The sequence below is a fragment of the Ranitomeya variabilis genome, chromosome 3, assembly GCF_051348905.1.
Source record: "Ranitomeya variabilis isolate aRanVar5 chromosome 3, aRanVar5.hap1, whole genome shotgun sequence".
NCBI lineage: Eukaryota > Metazoa > Chordata > Amphibia > Anura > Dendrobatidae > Ranitomeya > Ranitomeya variabilis.
The window spans coordinates 380,154,445-380,177,186 of NC_135234.1; the positions used below are offsets into that span (position 1 = coordinate 380,154,445).

Below are 22,742 nucleotides of genomic sequence, written 5' to 3' on the forward strand. Positions count from 1 at the left end.
CCCTGAGTACACCAGTACCCTACATGTGATCAGGAAATACATTTCAGGCACACTGCAAAGCTCAGAAGTGAAAGAGCGCCATAGTATAGTGCAGATTTTAATGTTCTTGTATGAGGCTGCCATGACCCACTGGGAGAGCCCCTGAGGTGCCAGAACAGCAGAACAACAAGGAGAGAAAAAGATCCAGCAGCCGGGGCAATAAGAAAGTAGTAAAACATGACTTTTAATAGCAACAATTAAAAAATGTAAGAGCAAAAAAACCTGTACAACCCAAAAAATAAAATTGAATGGAAAAGAAGGGGGGGAGGGGGCACAGATCTAAGCGTTTTGCGTTCATTGGCTCATAGTCCTTACGCTAGAACAGCAGAGCCCCCCATAGGTGACCCCGTTTTACAAACTACACCTCTCAATGAATTCATCTAGTGGTGCAGCGATCATATTCACAGAATTTTAAATAATTACATTTTTACCACAAATATTTTGTGTTATTCCCAGATTTTACATTTTCACACAGGAAAATGAATAAAAATGGCACCAAAATTTGTCACACAAGTTCTTCTAAAAGTAGAAATACCCCATATGTGGCTGTACAGTACTGCTTAGCCATACGGCGAGACTCGGGAGGGACGAAGAGCTATTTGCCTCCTGGATTACAGATTTTCCTAGAATAGTTTGCAAACTATTTCTAATATACAGATTAGATATTAGACAAAACCTTTTGGCCGTGAGGGTGATCAATGAGTGGAACAGGCTGCCACAAGAGGTTGTAAGTTCTCCTTCAATGGAAGTCTTCAAACAAAGGCTGGACAGACATCTGTCTGAGAAGGTTTAGTGAATCCTGCATTGAGCAGGGGGTTGAACACTATGACCTTTGAGGTCCCTTCCAACTCTAACATCCTATGATTCTATGACTCCTTATACAGAGCCCCTAAGTGCTAGAAGAGCAGAATACACCCTTCAAGAGACCTCATTTTGGAAATGATACTCCTTTGGAAATTTATCTACAGGTGTAGTGATGATTCAATTCCATGGGTGTTTTCCAGAAACAAGCAGCAGCTATTGTAGTGCCCAGTACATTATGCCCATCTCATACTTCTGGAGATACGTACCCATAAATTAGGCTAGCTATCTTCGTTACAGAAATGCCAAACATGTGGATGTTAAATACAGCCTAGGCCCACCGTCACCGTAGAGCTCAAGAGGGAGAGGGACATTTGGATTTGGGAGAGCAGAATTTGCTGAATTTCTTTTTTGGGGAAAGGAGCCATTTTGCTTTTCCAGAGCCTCTGCATTACCAGTAACATGGAAGCCCCCAATATTTCTGTTAAGAGATGTTGAACCTTAGTGTGGGCTTACTTTTTTGTGGATTGATTTGAAGGTTTTGTTGGGAACATTTTACATAATGTTTGTCATCACATTTATCCGGCGCTCTACGCTGAGCATTTACAATGAGGTTTCCATCTAAATCTCTGAATGACGTGATTCAGAAGAAACCCGAGGGATCCATTCACTATAATGAAGCAGCAGAAATACTCTGAACTGCTTCTGTCCTCAGTTCATTAATGTTCGTATTTTCAGGAGTGCACAAAACTGTGGTTGACCTTGCTTTTATGCACTTCTAAAAAGACGGACATTGCCAGATCATAGGACAGACAGTGTCCACAATGTCTCCATCTGCCTCATTATAGGGAATCTTACGTCGGGGGTTCCATCTGGATCGCATATTATCGAGATTTATATGGAAATCCCGGTGTAAGCACTCAGTGGAGAGCGCAGTGCGCAAGATAAATGAAAGCTGAGCCCTATTGGGAGGCAGAATGAACAAATCAGCAGCAGGTGAAGAATTTGTTTTATTTATTTTTTAACTGTATTAGATGACTTTATTTTTCAGGTTGGTGTGATTACAGAGATAACAGATTTATTCTGTTTGGCTGCTATCACACAGTAAAAATTAATTTTATTGCAAAAACTTACATCGCCATATTTTGAGAGCTATAATGTTCCTTTATTTCTACCGACAGTCATGTGAGAGCTTGTTTTTTGCAGGACGAGTTGATGTTTTTATTGTTATCATTTTCTGGCACATAACTTTTTTGATCGCTTTCTGTTGTGATTTTTGGGAGGCAGAATGAACATAAACCAGCAATTCAGGAATTGTTTTTTTTTTTTAATGCCATTCCACGTGTGGTAAAATTCTTTGGCTCTATTCTTTGGGTCAGTACGATTACAGTGATACCAAACTTATCCTACTTTATAATTGTCTAAGGCTCACTTCCGTCTGTCTGTCCTTCTCTCTGTCACGGATATTCATTGGTCACGGCCTCTGTCTGTCATGGAATCCAAGTCGCTGATTGGTCGTGGCGATTGGTCGTGTGATGGCCACAGTCCGGCGGCAACATGGCCGCCCTTTCCTCCCCGCAGTCAGTGCCCGCTCCATACTCCCCTCCAGTTCATCCAGTCAGCCCTCACACAGGGTTAATGCCAGAGTTACCGGAGCGCGGTGTAACGCACTCCGGTTACACAGCTGTTAGCCCTGTGTGACCAACTTTTTACTATTGATGCTGCGTATGCTGCATCAATAGTAAAACGATCTAATGTTACAAATAATAATAATAAAAAAAACCCATGTTATTTTCACCCTCCGACGTCGCGTCCTGTCCGCCGGCAGGTTCCGGTGCTAAGGATGCTATGGGAGAAATATACTATGTCACTGGGCAATATACTACGTGGCTGGGCAATATACTACGTGGACATGCATATTCTAGAATACCCGATGCGTTAGAATCGGGCTACCATCTAGTATATATATATAATAATACTGTATATAATATTGGTTTATTCTGAGAGCTATAACATTTGATTTTTCCACTGATGGAGCTGTGTGGTGGCTTGTTTTTTTGGACAAGATTATGTTTTCATCGATACCATTTTTCATAGTTTTTTTTTTATTGAGTTTTATTTCACTTTGTGTTCAGAGGTATGCTGATAAAGCATTGTTTTTGCCATGTTTTTATTTTTTTTAGCGGTATTCATTGTAGGGCTTAACTAGTGTGACAGTTTTATGGGGCGAGTGCTTCTAGATGTGGCAATACCAAACTTGCATTTTTCCCTTTTTATTTTTACATAAAAATACAAATTTATGGGTACAATATATATTATTATTTTGTGGGTTTTTTTTTTATATTTTTACAATTTTTCTTTTTTACTTTTTTTACTTTAATTTTCATGTGCGTTTTCTAAACCATTGCAGTGCACGAGCTGTCTGTCGTACCTTAGTGACCCGGATGTCGTCATGATGACCTTGGGTCACAATTAGAACGATCGGGCCTTCGCTATGATATTGCGGGAATGCCGATTGGAGGGGAGAGGGAGCTCTCCCTCCCTGCCTTCTAAATGTTGTGATCGTCATCGTTCGCACCAAGAGGGTTAAATTGTCGGGATCCGTGTGGGCACTGCTCCTCGCAGTGAGAGTCGGGTGTCGGCTATGATGTTCGCCATGACATACTCAGTACGTCCAAGGTCGGTAAGTCATTCCCTTCCATGACAGACAGGGTACGTCCAAGGTCGAGAAGGGCTTAATTCCTGTGTAGCATCTGAAGGGCTGAACATTTTTCTAACAACAGTTTTGAAGTATTTGAGGGGTGCGGTTTTTAAAAATGGTATCACTTTTGTGGAGTTTCCAATATATAGGCCCTTCAAAGTCCATTTAAATATGAATACATCCTTTAAGAAACAGAGTTTAAATTTCTTGAAAAAAAAAGAAAAATTGCTGCTAAACTTTTAACCCTTCTAACGTCCTAACAAATAAAATTACTTTTGAAAAATGATACAGATGTAAAATAGACATATGGGAAATGTTATTTGTTAACTATTTTGTACTGCCTGACTAATTGGTTTAAGGATATAAAACATAACAGTTTGGGAAGTGCTAATATTTCAAACTTTTCACCAAAATTAGAATATTTTCATGAATAAAGGCAAAACAATTCGAGCTAAATGTACCATTATCATAAAGTACAATGTGTTACGAAAAAAACAACATCTCAGAATCAGTGGGATCCGTTGACATGTTTCAGAATTATTACCATATAAACTGACACTGGTCACAGTTCAAAAACTGGGCTCGGTAATTAAGGTCAAAATTGTCTCTGTCAATAATGGGCTAAATTAGACTGTCCGATAGATTTGAGTTGTCATACTGTGACGGTCTTCGGTAAGGAAGGGGGGGCTCAAACAGTTCCTGGAACCCTAACTATCCTTGTCCCAAGGGTACTCTTGAGGGTATCCCTGATCTGCCCCCTCCCCCACCCCATGAGGCATAGGACAGAAATGTTAGGTAAACAAATACAAAACAAGGATAACAAAAAACTACTATCATACAAAAGGACTAATCAACTATAGGAAGAAGGATAGGGACAGGGAAGAATAAACGAAATGGGAAAAGGGACAAGGAGATAAACAGACACGCACTACAGAAAACCACAGATCACTACTACAACAACTCTACTCTAACCACTTAGCTTTAGCACACAGGAAGACAAAACTTTCACCGGCAGGGACAAGAAGGTCTGGCCAGTTTTATAGGAAGAGGTAATGACCAGATCAGAAGCAGCTGAGATGGAGCTGCATGTTTCTGATCAGCATAGAAAGGATCGTTAACCTCTTCACCACCAGAGGAGACTAAATCCATTATATATGGGACAGAAATCACACCATCTCTAAAGAAGACCTGCGATTCACTACCTGATGTGACCGTCTAACTCCAGGTCTTCCAGGGGGACGTGATACCCTGGTGACATGAGTTCACAGTGTCAAGGGATTTAAGTCAATAAGTTAGAAATTTTGCTTATTTTTTTCCCACATAACTATACAATTCTGCTCAGCTCCTCTTACTCTATAACTTGATAACTACACATGCTCAACTTGCCACGTCAAAGGAGTTATCCACTACTCAGACAATCCCTTCTCAATCTGTATGTTATCCTTCACTTACACTCACCTCTTGTTATGGCACTGTTCCAGTGGTGTTGGCTATGGCTCTCCCCATGATCTCACACATTCCCTGCAGCCACTCTCCATGCTTTTGGACAAATCAAATACATCTGGAAGAAGTGAGAGCCAATACCGACACAACTGGAATGGCGCCGGCACCAGAGATCAATATAAGTATCATTATTTTACTGGGGGCAAACAAATTGAGAAGGGGTTGTCCAAGTGGTGGACAGCCCCTTTATGGAACAATCCAGTAATCAGGTGCAATGTATAATTAAATGTGGCATTACAATGGATATGTATTAAACCTGTGAGATGAAGGTATATTTATATTAACATATTGATCTTATGGAATATTCATATTAATGTGTGTATATGTGTGATCTGTCACAACTGGGCTGCTTATTGGAGCTTCAATAGCAGCAATGTTTTATCAGCAGAAGATTATCACTAGAGGACTAGTTGTTTCATGCCATGTAGTCAGCTGGACCATCATTGTAAATACATCACTGTAAATAAGCTCCTGTACTTTGTATTTCCCTCACCTCATTGTAGATTGTAAGCTCTCACGAGCAGGGTCGTCTTATTTTGCTTTATTATTGTATTGTTAGCATTGTTACTTATGACTGTTGTCTTTGAAGCTGTTAAACTGTAAAGCGCTGCGGAATATGTTGGCGCTATATAAATAAAGATTATTATTATTATTATTAGTCCTCCTGCTCTGCGTTTCCCTGCTGCCATCACTGATTGGCAGATTTTTGTGTAGACTGTACATTTGTAGAAAAGTTAATTACTGGTGAGGGCGGGATATACAGAGCTCAGCATTCAGAGAACTGCTAGATCTGCAGCAGAGTAAACAGGGATTTTATCAAAATGACAGTATGCAGACTAGCAAGTGACACATCACTGGAATCAGGGTCTCTATCCACCACATCATGCTGCTCTTAGATTATAGCAAAAACCTGGTGACAGATTTCATTTAATAGCTTATAAATGCAATACATTTGGATAACTATCTTTTAGCTTTCATCTGGGAGCACTAAATGCAATGGATATTATGGTAACTGGACATTTGCTCCTTTTTTCAGTATATTTCGAAATGGCGATCTTATGACCCCACCTATTCGAATTCTTATACCTCCTAGTATCCTGAGAGAGTGGGAGCTGGTGTTAACATTGCTTACGGAAAAAGCCAACTTATATAATGGAGCTGTAAGAAAGTAAGTGAAGACTGTAGGCATAGTAAAGGAACATGTCCTCCTATGTTCAGCCTGATGTCTGGACGTGATGCACTAATACTCTGCTTCTTCAGGCTCTGCACTTTAGATGGAGTTTCCATCTCATGTGGATCTGAACTGGTGTCTGGAGAATATTATGTTGCTATTGGATCAGAGAAATATAAATGTCTTCCATATGAGGAACTTCTAAGCCCACCCGGAAGAAACAAGTACAGACACTTAGTTATTATATTTTATCATTTTACTAACACTCCGCTTCCTCTCTAATCCATCTGTTTAGCATTATTTAGAATATTTAATTTGCACTCATGTCATGTCTACTTTAGGAATAGGCCTGGTGTCAAGCGCAGGATTCCTAAGGTTGGGGTAAGCGAAAAGTGCAATATGTCAGCTAATCAAATAAAGCTTTGCTTCTGTCATATACAGGTGCTTCTCACAAAGTTAGAATATCATCAAAAAGTTAATATATTTCAGTTCTTCAATACAAAAAGTGAAACTCATATATTATATAGAGTCATTACAAACAGAGTGATCTATTTCAGTTGTTTATTTCTGTTAATGTTGATGACTATGGCTTTCAGCCAATGAAAACCCAAGTCATTATCACAGTAAATTAGAATACTTTATAACACCAGCTTGAAAAAATGATTTTAACATCCGAAATGTTGGCCTACTGAAATGTATAGTCAGTAAATGCACTCAATACTTGGTCGGAACTCCTTTTGCATCAATTACTGTATCAATGCGGCGTGGCAAGGAGGCGATCAGTCTGTTGCACTGCTGAGGTGTTATGGAAGCCCAGGTTGCTTTGATAGCAGCCTTCAGCTCCTCTTCATTGTTGGGTCTGGTGTCTCTCATCTTCCTCTTGACAATACCCCATAGATTCTCTTTGGGGTTAAGGTCAGATGAGTTTGTTGGCCAATCAAGCACAGTGATACTGTTGTTTTTAAGCCAGGTATTGGTACTTTTGGCAGTGTGGACATGTCAGGACTCTGAACATTTTGTTTACCTTTTGTGCATTACTGCCCTTTTCCAAGATGGCGTCTTTGGTCTCATGTGCACTGTGTCTTCCTGCTATAAAACTCCACCCCAGCCTTCAGTCTGTGCTAGATTATTCTGCCTTGCATCCAGCTCCTGACGACTCCCTGGCTTTGCACCTGCACCTGCTCCCGTGAACCTGTGTGGAGATCCTGCTACTCAGCTCTGAGTTTCTGCTGCATACATCGGTTTCCAGTAATCCTCCATCTGGCTGCTTGTGTTTGTTTCCATCTGCATTTGCTGGACATGTAAGCTGTTGCTGCTCTGCTTAAACCTGAGACTTTTACCCAGGCCTCCCTGGTTGTGCTAAGATATTATTTGAACTGCCTTATAAGCATATCTATCTGTGTTTGGACTACCATGGATTTATTCGTGTCAAGTATCCTCAAGAATAATTGTGCTTCATAGACTTTCTGCGTGATTGCATTTTACTCTGAAGTTTTCTATAGACTGTTAAGCTGCATATACTATTTACACCAAGTGTTGTGGACTTGAGTTTCTCTCTGCACCTGTTTGAATCACCGTGTGATAATATAGATTTTGCCACTTATAAAGCTGTGTCCTGTAGTTGTCTTGTTCCATGCAAAGAGTCTCCTGAGTTATCCCCTATAATTATTACAGGACAATTTTGTGAGATGCACCTGTAGATTATAGTAAGCACCATAAAATCATGTCTCCGACACATCTGTTAAAGTAAAGTTAAAGTGGTCGAACCCTTTAAATATGTTTTTGTATGCACCATTCCAATTTTATATGTCATTTTAAGTGCAGTTTCTCTCTTCTTACCGAGATGGGCAAGGTCTATAGTGTATCACAAGATGGAATCAGCGACTCTGCTTTGAATAACTCTCCAACCCAGGTACAGCTGTCTTACAAATTAATTTGTATTGTAAAAATAATTTCTCTATAAATCTATACATTAAGGATATGGACACTTTCAGAACATTTTTTTTTAATTCTTAAAGAGGACTTGTCACCAGGACAAAAGTGGATCCTTGTTTGATTCCGGCTGCTCCCTTGTATATATACAGTATATATATATATATATATATATATATATATATATAGATAGATAGATAGATAGATAGATAGATAGATAGATAGATGTACTTTATTAAAATCCGCCATACGATCCCAGAGAAATGGGCCTTTTTATTCAGTGTTTCTTGCTTTGGTCTTTACTAAAAAGGGCTGTGCTCACAGGGTAATTATGAGGAGCAACTTATTAAGACCGCCCTTCCTTTGAAAGACTATAAAAATTAATACTAAATAAACAGACTAATATTTCTGGAATTGTATGGTGGATTAAAAAAAAAACACAACAAAGAATGGAATACTCAGAGAAGCAGCCAGACTGAATCAAAAGCAGAAACTAGCAACTGGTGACAGGTCTTCTATAAATGCATGTATTTTTAGATAAAACATTTTTTTTGCGATTGGGTTTCCTTACAAATGATTTACCCTTTGGCTTTTAAAAGCTGTTTGTTTCTCTGCACATTGCTAGCTGCAGAATGAGTTAACTAACAATCAGCCATCTTATTTCGTTAATGGGTTGGTTAACTCTTTGTCTTTTTCAGACCTTCTGTCAACTGATTTATGACCACATCAAAGTTCATCTCATCATGGATGTGGTCTGTGATCATAAATCAACACCTCATAACAAGCTCACTGACGGATTCTTAATTATTATTATTTATTTATTATGCTTTGCTAATATAGCACTATTTACAGATATCATCACTGTCCCAATTGGGGCTCACAATCTAGATTCCCTATCAGTATGTCTTTAGAGTGTGGGAGGAAACCGGAGAACCCGGAGGAAATCCACGCAAACACGGGGAGATCATACAAACTCATTGCAGATGTTGTCCTTGGTGGGATTTGAACCCAGGACCCCAGCGCTGCAGTGTGAACCACTGAGTCATCATGCTGCCCTTTTAGAAGGGGTTGCTCCAATCACTTTCACTTTTTGGATTTGTCATGCTTACAGATAAGTGCTGGGATGCATCCGCGAACCACATATATCTCACAACTGTCCTATTCAAATTCAAGATATCAGCAGTATTCACCGGCCCAACTGCAATGTACCGAGAAACAAACATCTCCATCAAGGGCCAAACGGTACAAAATGTTTAATGAAACCCAATTACTATTCTTGTATCTTCCTTTCCCCAGGAAGACAATCGTAGGATCTATTCCACAGGTGCAGAACCAAATTTTTCCAGCGTCAAACACACTGATGGGGAGAATTCTGTCTTTTATGCAAAACCTGTTAGAGTGCGACCAACTCAAAGGCAAAAGACTAATCAGATGGAAACCAAAGGTACTTTAATGTCAAACTAGTTTTTTTTTCTGAAGCTTTATTGAAATAATGTATATTGATAACATTTTAGGGATGATTTATCTTAAAGGGAACCTGTCAGCAGGATTGTGCACAGTAACCTACAGACAGTGTCAGGTTGGCGCATTTATACTGATTAAAATGGTACCTGGGGTGATGAAATCCGTCTTGTGGTTGTTGTTTAATCTGTATTTTCACTTTTGAGTTAATAATATGCTCGTGTTGTGGGGCGGCCTGTGGGGGGTCTTAATGTGGTGCTCTGATTAGGTATTCATGTGTATGGTTTCTGACAGGTCACTGATCCCTCAGTGACCTGTCCCCTAGTTTATATAATGAATATTATATATACATAATGAGAAAAAACCGTTCTGCAGGCAGGCGCTGGCCGTGGCACCTGTGCTGCAGCATAATTGCCAAAAAAAGAAATCCATGTGAAAATGGCACCCACCGCACCTGTGCAGTAGCAGCTATTGGTGTATATAGAGGTGATCCGATAGCTGCTACTGCGCAGGCATCGGCGGGGCCATCTTGCTAGAGAAAAAGAAAAATTCCTCCTCCAAGATGGTGCCGCCGGCACCTGCACAGTAGCAGCTCTCGGCGATCACCATATTCATTATATAAACTAGGGGGCAGGTCACTGAAGGATCAGTGACATGTCGGCAGTCTGCATTATCAATACCTAATCAGAGCACCACATGAAGACCCCTCACAGGCCGCCCCGGAGCACGAGCATATCATTAACTGAAAATAAAGATTAAACAACAACCACAAGACGGATTTCATCAACCAAGGTATCATTTTAATCAGTGTAACGGCGCCAACCTGACAGTTTTCTTTTAAGTGACCCTTTAAAGTGTTTTTTTACTTTGCTTGAGACTGTATTGCCATTATTTTTGCAAAACCAATCAAGGTGTTGCACAATGTTTGATAGATTTGATACGTCGTTAAATAAAATAGACCTATACACAGCAAACCATGCCCCTCTCCCACCCACATTTTGAACGACATGAAATAACAAAGAGTTGCAATTCCATGTGCAAAACAAGGAGTCACAATATTTGCTACAAGGCATAAAAATCTTGATAAATTGTCCCCTGTGCTGTCATTTGTTGCTCAATTCAAACCTGCATTAACACTAAGGCTATGTTCACACTTAGCCGAAAAGTTCCGCTACAGATTTGGTAACAATTGGACAGTCATAACCCCCATATGTTACTGGTGTATTTGACCCTACTTCATTTACTAAGCAATTAATAAGGTAAAAACCACAATGAAAATCTGCATAATAATGAAAATGCGATATACACTGTTCAAAAAATAAAGGGAACACTAAAATCCCACATCCTAGATATCACTAAATGAAATATTCCAGTTGTAAATCTTTATTCATTACATAGTGGAATGTGTTGAGAACAATAAAACCTAAAAATTATCAACGTAAATCACAACTAATATCCCACAGAGGTCTGCAGTTGGAATGATGCCCAAAATCAAAATGGAAAATGAAGTTACAGGCTGATCCAACTTCAATGGAAAAACTACAAGGAAATGATGCTCAGTAGTGTGTGTGGCCTCCACGTGCCTGTATGACCTCCCTACAACGGCTGGGCACGCTCATGATGATGCGGCGGATGGTCTCCTGAGCGATCTCGTCCCAGACCTGGATTAAAGCACTTACCAACTCCTGGACAGTCTGTGGTGCAACGGACAATGGTGGATGGTGCGAGACATGATGTCCCAGATGCGTTCAATCGGATTCAGGTCTGGGGAACGGGCGGGCCAGTCCATAGCTTCAATGCCTTCATCTTGCAGGAGCTGCTGACACACTCCAGCCACATGAGGTCTGGTATTGTCCTACATTAGGCGGAACCCAGGGCCAACCACACCAGCATATGGTCTCACAAGGGGTCTGAGGATCTCATCTCGGTACCTAATGGCAGTCAGGCTACCTCTGGCGAGCACATGGAGGGCTGTGCGGCCCTCCAAAGAAATGCCACCCCACATCATTACTGACCCACTGCCAAACCAGTCATGCTGAAGGATGTTGCAGGCAGCAGACCGCTCTTCATGGCGTCTCCAGACTCTGTCACGTCTGTCACATGTGCTCAGTGTGAACCTGCTTTCATCTGTGAAGAGCACAGGGCACCAGTGGTGAATTTGCCATTCCTGGTGTTCTGTGGCAAATGCCAAGCGTCCTGCACAGTGTTGGGCTGTGAGCACAACCCCTATCTGTGGGCGTCAGGCACTCAGACCATCCTCATGGAGTCAGCTTCTAACCGTTTGTGCAGACACATGCATATTTGTGGCCTGCTGGAGGTCATTTTGCAGGGCTCCTCTTGTTCCTCCTTGCACAAAGGCTGAGGTAGCGGTCCTGCTGCTGGGTTGTTGCCCTCCTACAGCCCCCTCCACATCTCCTGGTGTACTGGCCTGTCTCCTGGTAGCGCCTCCAGCCTCTGGACACTACGCTGACAGACACAGCAAACCTTCTTGCCACAGCTCGCATTGATGTGCCATCCTGGATGAGCTGCACTACCTGAGCCACTTGTGTGGGTTGTAGAGTCCCTCTCATGCTACCACGAGTGTGAAAGCACAACCAACATTCAAAAGTGACCAAAACATCAGCCAGAAAGCATTGGTACTGAGATGTGGTCTATGGTCCCCACCCGCAGAACTACTCCTTTATTGAGTGTGTCTTGATAATTGCCAATAATTTCCATCTATTGTCTATTCCATTTGCACAACAGCATGTGAAATTGATTGTCAAACAGTGTTGCTTCCTACGTGGACAGTCTGATTTCACAGAAGTTTGATTTACTTGGAGTTATATTCTGTTGTTTAAGTGTTCCCTTTATTTTTTTGAGCAGTGTATGTAAAACCTGCATCATGATTTCATCTTCCTGTGGATTATTTTTCCAACATGTGACTAGGATTTAAAGCACAACAACAAACATTTACTTGTATTGTACTGTAAAGTGCTGCGGACTTGTGGTGCGGAATCTGCGCCACAGATCTGCGAAGTGTGAACTTGGCCTAATTTTTTTTAATAGAGGCAGATGGAGTATATAAAGTCAAAGAAACCCGACATGAATTAGATGGAGCTCAAGAAGTAAAGGAAGACGCACATACAAGAGTAGAGGTTCCTGTTGATCAGGTATAATGATATATTATGTATCACCATAATTGTAATATTAGAAGATCACTTTGTATTCCGTTACTAACAATCCATTTATTATTTAACATGATGAATGTTTATATCAAAGTATGTAAGATAAAGCTTATATTTTGTAGGGCAGATCACCAAAGTGATCCGCTTATACTGGGAAGATTCACAATATTAAGCTATTACAGTACAAGATAATTAGAGGCTTTTATTGGTCATTATCTTGCTTGCAGTTAGTTAAGAGCCCATGTAATTGGAATTCATTGCCTGGTACAAACTGTTCAGTATTTTTATGACATACTGCATGTTCTGCATTTGATGCCTGGTGATGAAATGGAATGACTGTTTTTAGTATATTGGATAATATAGAGACGTTATACTATGTAGAATCACAAAACAAGGTATTTTATTTGTAGCAACTCTGATCACCCACTCTACATATGCTCAGTATGTAATGGCTAAGAAATGTCCTTATACACGCGCTCCACAAATTGCATGACTAGCAGACCTCACTAAATGTTATTGAGTGCACCTTTGTATTATTTTACCTATGCTCCAAGCAGAAAGACAACAAGCATTACCGACTGCACCTCGAAATTATTAAATAAAGTATTATTAAATTAAGTAAAGTATTAAAATACGGCACAAACAACAAACACTGTTTTTTATTAGAAATCCCCCAAAACAACAGCAAACATTAAAAAAAAAGTTCCACTGCTTTCAATAGGTGGCGCTAGAGGTCTAGTCCTGTTTCTCTCTGACGAGACAATTTGCATATTAAATTTCCCAGAAGAGCTTGCATGGCTTATAAGTCTCCTCACTCTGACATGCCAAGCCTGGCTTGTCACTCTCCACAAGGAAAAACATTACTCCTTAAATACCATTAAAATAGTACAAAAGTGTGCTGAGTCCTCAGCCATGGTTGGGTCATCAAACCTACCACAAATTGTATTTGATTGAATGCACAAAGCTGACATACATGATATCGCTAAAGAACACTGCTGTATATTGCAATAGTTACTGAAATTTTTCTTTTTTAAAAAAGGGAAATAAATGAAATATGTGTATGTCACTTCATTCCAATAATGTAGTATGAAAAAGAAAGGTCATAAATATCAAAAGAGAAAAGTAAGGAAACAAGGATCTTAGCGATATATCAATATCATTTTCCAATTGTTCCATGTGGGTGCATCATCCCACATATCATCAATATCATGATCCCTAACCACTAATGTGTTTTTTTCAATGCTTCTAATGGAAAAAAAAAGAACAATACTTATCACCACCACTCCCCAACCGCTGGAAGGTTTCTCATTGGTTTCTGCTTTCTGGCTCCTCTCAACACACAGTATTTGGATGCTGCTAAGCCAATCACTGGATGATGAATGTCACTACTATGGCCTGGAATTTGCTGAATGGGCATTACCTGTATATCGAGATGATATACCCCCACCCCTATGGGAGGTGGAGCCGCATATTCATTACTGTAATGAGCGGTACCATGTGACCGCTCAGTACAGGAAGAAGCTGCCGGCGCCGGGGAAGCCAGGGACCTGCAGGGACCGTGCCAGGAGCAGGTGAGTATAATTAGACAGCCCACGCTCCCCCTTCCCTGCCGACCCCTGGGTATGACTCGAGTATAAGCCGAGAGGGGGACTTTCAGTCCCAAAAAATGGGCTGAAAATCTCGGCTTATATTCGAGTATATACGGTATATATACACTGTGTTCCAAATTATTATGCATATTGGATTTAAGTGTCATAAAGGTTACATTTTTTGGTTTTCAAATAAACTTGGCCTGTTAAGATGTTTTTGATTCCAAAAGTTTTTGACCTCTTCATGCTTTAAATTCAACAAAGGACAATTTTAAAGCTCTTTACAACTGTGAAATGTTTGGAAACTGTTGTGCATACTAAATTGGAACAGGGATTTTAAGTTTCATTCGTTTTATAAAAAAATACTTCTATCATTTGCAGGTTTGCCCAATAAATTTAAATTTATGCCTTAACCGTTAATCATTTGAACATTATACCAACTCTTTTGCAGGTGACCATTTAAGAAAATCTGGGAAAAATATAATTTGCATAATAATTTGGAATGTGATTATATATATATACTAGATGGCAGTCCGATTCTAAAGAATCGGGAGTCTAGAATACATATATACTTTATTTATTCAAATGTAAGAATAATACAATTAATAAATAATAGTAAGAAAGAACAAAAAATGGCTGCACTCACCAGCTCTTGACAATTCTTGACAGTACGGCACATTTCTGATTGGTCGTTCGCGGCAGGCGGCAACCAATCAGAAAAGTGCCGCGCACCACGAAGGCATATATCTTTGTCCACCCTGAGCGGGTGTAGGACGCTGGTGACGTCACTTATCTCCGGACATTATCTCCGGACAAAGCCACGGAAGTTGGCACAAATTGCCGGAAGTAGTATTCTAGGCAATTATATATTAGATTTTAATGTTATCAGTGTTTACCTTTGAACGTTTATATTGTATTGTCCTGTCACCAGCCATGTGTACGATTATCGGCCGAAAGCCTCTCTGGAACCAATAATCACCCCATGTAAAGGTATCTTTATAAGTTAAAGATTCAGAATACTATATCATATCCTGAACAGTCAAGTTTTTTATGAACCGTTAAGGTTTTCTGGTTGAAGTAAAAAAAACAGTTTGAAACCATAAAATGTTGAAAAATTATGTCATTCTTGAGTATATCACTCAATGGTGCTCATAAACGTGTCAAATTTGATCTATAATATACTTTAATATACGTTACTTTAATCTTTAGTATACTTAAGAACAAGGCCCCAGACATCACACAGGGGGTCTGAAACACCGCACAGTGGTCCAAAATATCGCTGTGCCCTGCCTGGGGCCCCATATGCTGCCTGGGGCCCCTGTGCTCTGCCTGGGGCCCCATATGCTGCCTGGGGCCCCTGTGCTCTGCCTGGGGCCCCTGTGCTCTGCCTGGGGCCCCATGTTCTGCCTGGGGCCCCTGTGCTCTGCCTGGGGCCACTGTGCTCTGCCTGGGGCCCCATATGCTGCCTGGGGCCCCTGTGCTCTGCCTGGGGCCCCATATGCTGCCTGGGGCCCCTGTGCTCTGCCTGGGACCCCATATGCTGCCTGGGGCCCCTGTGCTCTACCTGGGACCACTGTGCTCTGCCTGGGGCCCCATATGCTGCCTGGGGCCCTGTGCTCTGCCTGGGGCCCCTGTGCTCTGCCTGGGGCCCCATGTTCTGCCTGGGGCCACTGTGCTCTGCCTGGGGCCCCATAGGCTGCCTGGGGCCCCTGTGCTCTGCCTGGGACCACTGTGCTCTGCCTGGGGCCCCATATGCTGCCTGGGGCCCCTGTGCTCTGCCTGGGGCCACTGTGCTCTGCCTGGGGCCCCATATGCTGCCTGGGGACCCTGTGCTCTGCCTGGGGCCCCATATGCTGCCTGGGGCCCCTGTGCTCTGCCTGGGGCCCCATGTTCTGCCTGGGGCCCCTGTGCTCTGCCTGGGGCCACTGTGCTCTGCCTGGAGCCCCATGTTCTGCCTGGGGCCACTGTGCTCTGCCTGGGGCCCCATAAGCTGCCTGGGGCCCCTGTGCTCTGCCTGGGACCACTGTGCTCTGCCTGGGGCCCCATACGCTGCGTGGGGCCCCTGTGCTCTGCCTGGGGCCACTGTGCTCTGCCTGGGGCCCCATATGCTGCCTGGGGCCACTGTGCTCTGCCTGGGGCCCCATATGCTGCCTGGGGCCCCTGTGCTCTGCCTGGGGCCCCATATGCTGCCTGGGGCCCCTGTGCTCTGCCTGGGGCCCCTGTGCTCTGCCTGGGGCCCCTGTGCTCTGCCTGGGGCCCCTGTGCTCTGCCTGGGGCCACTGTGCTCTGCCTGGGGCCCCATATGCTGCCTGGGGCCCCTGTGCTCTGCCTGGGGCCCCATATGCTGCCTGGGGCCCCTGTGCTCTGCCTGAGGCCCCTGTGCTCTGCCTGGGGCCCCATATGCTGCCTGGGGCCCCTGTGCTCTGCCTGAGGCCCCTGTGCTCTGCCTGGGGCCCCATATGCTGCCTGGGGCCCCTGTGCTCTGCCTGGGGCCCCTGTGCTCTGCCTGGGGCCCCATGTTCTGCCTGGGGCCCCTGTGCTCTGCCTGGGGCCACTGTGCTCTGCCTGGGGCCCCATATGCTGCCTGGGGCCCCTGTGCTCTGCCTGGGGCCCCATATGCTGCCTGGGGCCCCTGTGCTCTGCCTGGGGCCACTGTGCTCTGCCTGGGGCCCCATAGGCTGCCTTGGGCCCCTGTGCTCTGCCTGGGACCACTGTGCTCTGCCTGGGGCCCCATATGCTGCCTGGGGCCCCTGTGCTCTGCCTGGGGCCACTGTGCTCTGCCTGGGGCCCCATATGCTGCCTGGGGCCCCTGTGCTCTGCCTGGGTGTAGGACACTGGTGACGTCACTTATCTCCGGACATTAGCTCCGGACATTAGCTCCGGACATTATGTCCGGACATTAGCTCCGAACATTATCTCCGGACATTAGCTCCGGACAAAGCCACGGAAGTTGGCACAAATTGCAGGAAGTAGTATTCTAGGCAATTATATATTAGATGGGCATTTCCTGAAGGAAATACATGGTGCTTGAACAGCGCTACCAGCTTTACAGCAGCACTTTTCACACACGGGACTGGGGGGCGCGCTTACTTTTGCACCCGGGGTCGGGGGCGCGCTTACTTTTGCACCCGGGGGCACACTTACTTTTGCACCCGGAGGCGCACTTACTTTTGCACCCGGGGGCACACTTACTTTTGCACTCGGGGGCACACTTACTTTTGCACCCGGGGGCGCACTTACTTTTGCACCCGGGGGCGCACTTACTTTTGCACCCGGGGGCGCACTTACTTTTGCACCCGGGGGCGCACTTACTTTTGGGGCCGCACTTACTTTTGGTGGGCGGGGCTCCTCGGCCTCCGATTTGGTTGGTGGGGCCCCTCGTCCTCCGATTTGGTGGGTGGGGACCCTCGGCCTCCGATTTGGTGGGCGGGGACCGGCCTCCGATTTGGTGGGCGGGGACCCTCGGCCTCCGATTTGGTGGGCGGGGACCCTCGACCTCCGATTTGGTGGGCGGGGACCCTCGGCCTCCGATTTGGTGGGCGGGGACCCTCGGCCTCCGATTTGGTGGGCGGGGACCCTCGGCCTCCGATTTGGTGGGCGGGGACCCTCGGCCTCCGATTTGGTGGGCGGGGCCCCTCGGCCTCTGATGTGGTGGGCGGGGCCCCTCGGCCTCCGCTTTGGTGGGCGGGGCCGGGCCCCTCGGCCTCCGCTTTGGTGGGCGGGGCGGCTCGGCCTTCGATTTGGTGGGCGGGGCCGCTCGGCCTTCGATTTGGTGGGCGGGGCCCCTCGGCCTCCGATTTGGTGGGCGGGGACCCCTGGCCTCCGATTTGGTGGGCGGGGCCGCTCGGCCTTCGATTTGGTTGGCGGGGTCCCTCGGCCTCCGATTTGGTTGGCGGGGCCCCTTATCCTCCGATTTGGTGGGCGGGTACTCTCGGCCTCCGCTTTGGTGGGCGGGGCCGCTCGGCCTTCGATTTGGTTGGCGGGGCCCCTCGGCCTCCGATTTGGTTGGCGGGGCCCCTTATCCTCCGATTTGGTGGGCGGGGCCCCTCGGCCTCCGCTTTGGTGGGCGGGGCCGGGCCCCTCGGTATCCGCTTTGGTGGGCGGGGTTGCTCGGCCTTCGATTTGTTTGGCGGGGCCCCTCGGCCTCCGATTTGGCTGGCGGGGCCCCTTATCCTCCGATTTGGTGGGCGGGGACTCTCGGCCTCCGATTTGGTGGGCGGGGACCCTCGGCCTCCGATTTGGTGGGCGGGGCCCCTCGGCCTCCGATTTAGTTGGCGGGGCCCCTCGGCCTCCGATTTGGTGGGCGGGGACCCTCGGCCTCCGATTTGGTGGGCGGGGCCCCTCGGCCTCCGATTTGGTTGGAGGGGCCCCTCGGCCTCCGATTTGGTGGGCGGGGACCCTCGGCCTCCGATTTGGTGGGCGGGGCCCCTCGGCCTCCGATTTGGTTGGCGGGGCCCCTCGGCCTCCGATTTGGTGGGCGGGGACCCTCGGCCTCCGATTTGGTGGGCGGGGCCCCTCGGCCTCCGATTTGGTGGGCGGGGCCCCTCGGCCTCCGATTTGGTGGGCGGGGCCCCTCGGCCTCCGATTTGGTGGGCGGGGCCCCTCGGCCTCCGATTTGGTGGGCGGGGCCCCTCGGCCTCCGATGTGGTGGGCGGGGCCCCTCGGCCTCCGCTTTGGTGGGCGGGGCCAGGCCCCTCGGCCTCCGCTTTGGTGGGCGGGGCCGCTCGGCCTTCGATTTGGTGTGCGGGGCTCCTCGGCCTCCGATTTGGTTGGCGAAGCCCCTCGGCCTCCGATTTGGTTGGCGGGGCCCCTCGGCCTCCGATTTGGTGGGCGGGGACTCTCGGCCTCCGATTTGGTGGGCGGGGACCCTCGGCCTCCGATTTGGTGGGCGGGGACCCTCGGCCTCCGATTTGGTGGTCGGGGACCCTCGGCCTCCGCTTTGGTGGGCGGGGCCCCTCGGCCTCCGATTTGGTGGGCGGGGTCCCTCTGCCTCCGATTTGGTGTGCGGGGACCCTCGGCCTCCGCTTTCGTGGGCGGGGCCCCTCGACCTTCGATTTGGTGGGCGGGGCTCCTCGACCTTCGATTTGGTTGGCGGGGCCCCTCGGCCTCCGATTTGGTGGGCGGGGACCCTCGGCCTCCGATTTGGTGGGCGGGGACCCTCGGCCTCCGCTTTGGTGGGTGGGGCCCGTCGGCCTCCGATTTGGTGGGCGGGGCCCCTCGGCCTCCGATTTGGATGGTGTGGACCCTCGGCCTCCGATTTGGTGGGCGGGGACCCTCGGCCTCCGATTTGGTGGGCGGGGCCCCTCGGCCTCCGATGTGGTGGGCGGGGCCCCTCGGCCTCCGATTTGGAGGGCGGGGAGCCCCGGCCTCCGATTTGGTGGGCGGGGACCCTCGGCCTCCGATTTGGTGGGCGGGGACCCTCGGCCTCCGATTTGGTGGGCGGGGACCCTCGGCCTCCGATTTGGTGGGCGGGGACCCTCGGCCTCCGATTTGGTGGGCGGGGACCCTCGGCCTCCGATTTGGTGGGCGGGGACCCTCGGCCTCCGATTTGGTGGGCGGGGACCCTCGGCCTCCGATGTGGTGGTCGGAGCCCCTCGGCCTCCGATTTGGTGTGTGCTCTGCCTGGGGCCACTGTGCTCTGCCTGGGGCCCCATATGCTGCCTGGGGCCCCTGTGCTCTGCCTGGGGCCCCATATGCTGCCTGGGGCCCCTGTGCTCTGCCTGGGGCCCCTGTGCTCTGCCTGGGGCCCCATGTTCTGCCTGGGGCCCCTGTGCTCTGCCTGGGGCCACTGTGCTCTGCCTGGGTGTAGGACACTGGTGACGTCACTTATCTCCGGACATTAGCTCCGGACATTAGCTCCGGACAATAGCTCCGGACAATAGCTCCGGACAAAGCCACGGAAGTTGGCACAAATTGCAGGAAGTAGTATTCTAGGCAATTATATATTATATATATATATATATATATATATATATATATATATACACACATACACAGTCATGGATGAATCTGTTGGCACCCTTAAAATTATTCCTGAAAATTAAGTGTGTGAATTGTTGTTCTTTTGTGTGTATTGAAACAACACAAAAAAACAGACAAAAAGGCAAATTGATCATAATTTCACACAAAGCACCAAAATGGTCTGGACAAAAATTGTTGGTACCCTCAACTTAATATTTGATTGCATACCCTTTGCATTGAATAACTCAAATCAATCACTTCCTATAACCTTCAACACGCTTCTTACACCTCTCAACTGGAATTTTGGACCACTCTTCTTTTGCAAATTGCTCCAGGTCTCTCATATTTGAAGGGTGCCTTCTCCCAACAGCAATTTTAAAATCTTTCCACAGGTGTTCAATGGCATTTAGATCCGGACTCATTGCTGCCCACTTCAGAACTCTCCTGTGCTTTGTTTCCATCCAGTTCTGGGTTCTTCTTAAAGTATGTTTGGGGTTATTGGCCTGCTGAAAGACCCATAACCTAGGATGCAAACCCAGCTTTCTGACACTGGGAGCTACATTGGGACTCAAAATCCTTTGGTAATATTCAGATTTCATGATGGCTGGCACCCAGTGCGAGAGGCCGCAAAACAACCCCAAAACGTCTTTGAACCTCCACCATATTTGAATATAGGTAATGTGTTCCTTTCTTTGTAGGCTTTATTCCATTTTTGTTAAATAGAAGAAGGATATGCTTTACCAAAAAGCTCTATCTTGGTCTCATCTGTCCAGAAGAAGCGTTCCCAGAAGGATATTGGCTTACTCATGCAGATTTTGGCAAACTGCTTATAGATGCATAACGTTTAATTTCATTGAAATGCTGTCGGATAGTTTGCGCTCACACTGATGCATCCTGAGCTTGCAGGACAGCTTGACTTTCTTTGAAACTTGATTGGGGCTGCTTATCCACCATCTGGACTATCCTGCTTTTCAACCTTTCATCAATTTTTGTGTCATATATGTCGAGGGAGATTAAGTACAGTGCCATGGGTTGTAAACTTCTTGATTATGTAGCGCACCATGGACAAAGGAACATCGAGATCTCTGGAGATGGACTTGAGATTGTTGATAGTTTTCAATAATAATAATTTTTTTTATCAAGCCCTCAGACAGTTCTCTTCTCTTTCATGTTCTCCATGCTTAGTGTGGTACACAAAGACACACAGTGCAAAGAATGAGCCAATTTATCTCCTTTTTATCTGGTTTCAGGTGTGATTTTCATATTTCCCACACCTGTTACTTGCCATAGGTGAGTTTGAACGAGCATTACATGCTTCAAACAAAGTTGTTTATCCACAATTTTAGAAAGGTGCCAGGAATTTTGCCCTGCCCATTTTAGTTTTTTTTTGTGAAATTATGTCCAATTTGCTTTTTCCTCTCTATTTTATTGTGTTGTTCCAATATACATAAAGGGAAACAAATGTGTATAACAAAGCATATGTAATTGCAATAATTTTCTTGGAGAAATACATTTTCTGGAATAATTTCAAGGGTGCCAACACGTTCAGCCATAACTAACACACATATATATATATATATATATATATATATATATATATATATATATATATACACACACACACACGCATATTGGACAAACAGCCCACTTAGAGCAAAGACTGTTCATAATATACTCAACATTGAAAAGTCGGGAGATGATATATATCACTAAATTGACAGATATATTAATGATATTCAAATGATGACAAAAAATGAAAACTACATTTTCCAAGCATCTCAATTTATTATCAAGTATTGGCACCATGTGCAGAAATACACACTGAGGTTATGAAAGGGAATCTGACCCCCTGGGATGCTTTACTTATTAATATGGGTATACAGGTAATAGAATTGTTGAAATAGTTGTACCTGTATGACTCATAGCTGCGGTCTTTTTGTTGATAAATCATCTTTCCATCCTTTATGTTAATTAACTGAAGTAGCAGTGACTTGCCCTCACCTGCGCAGAAGAACAATGAAGCCAGTGCCCATAGAAGGGCAGAGAAGGTAAGTATAATCGCGCTATTGCAGGGCACAGGTGTGGGATTCCGGGGCCACCAATACATATCACAGGGCACTGTGACGCTGATGGGAGGGGGGTGGTAGGAAAATGAACACCGGAGGTGTTTTCTTCCAGGTTCTGCATGCCCCAGAGACTGGAAGAATGAAATAACATAAAGGATTAAAAGATGATTTCTCAACAAGACTATTTAAATAATTCTATCATCTGTATGCCCATATAAATAGCTTAAAAAGTCCCAGGGGTGACAGATTTCCTTTAATTGTTGTCTGCCAAGGTGAACACACTTGGGCAAGCAAACCATGAAGATCCGCTGCTGGCAGCTCAAGTTGCAATTAACATTTTTCCAAAGTGTG

At 45.8% G+C, this 22,742-nt stretch overlaps 1 protein-coding gene across 2 annotated transcripts in view; it reads left to right on the plus strand.

Moving 5' to 3' along the window:
- DCDC2B (doublecortin domain containing 2B) overlaps positions 1 to 22,742 on the plus strand; it is a 44,502-nt gene that overhangs the window by 19,195 nt on the left and 2,565 nt on the right. For both annotated transcript variants that reach the window (XM_077299607.1, XM_077299606.1), the window contains exons 4-9: positions 6,081 to 6,212; positions 6,305 to 6,439; positions 6,557 to 6,596; positions 8,059 to 8,127; positions 9,444 to 9,591; positions 12,657 to 12,760. In XM_077299607.1, the coding sequence (XP_077155722.1) occupies positions 6,081 to 6,212; positions 6,305 to 6,439; positions 6,557 to 6,596; positions 8,059 to 8,127; positions 9,444 to 9,591; positions 12,657 to 12,760 (628 nt within the window). The remainder of the gene's footprint in view (positions 1 to 6,080; positions 6,213 to 6,304; positions 6,440 to 6,556; positions 6,597 to 8,058; positions 8,128 to 9,443; positions 9,592 to 12,656; positions 12,761 to 22,742) is intronic.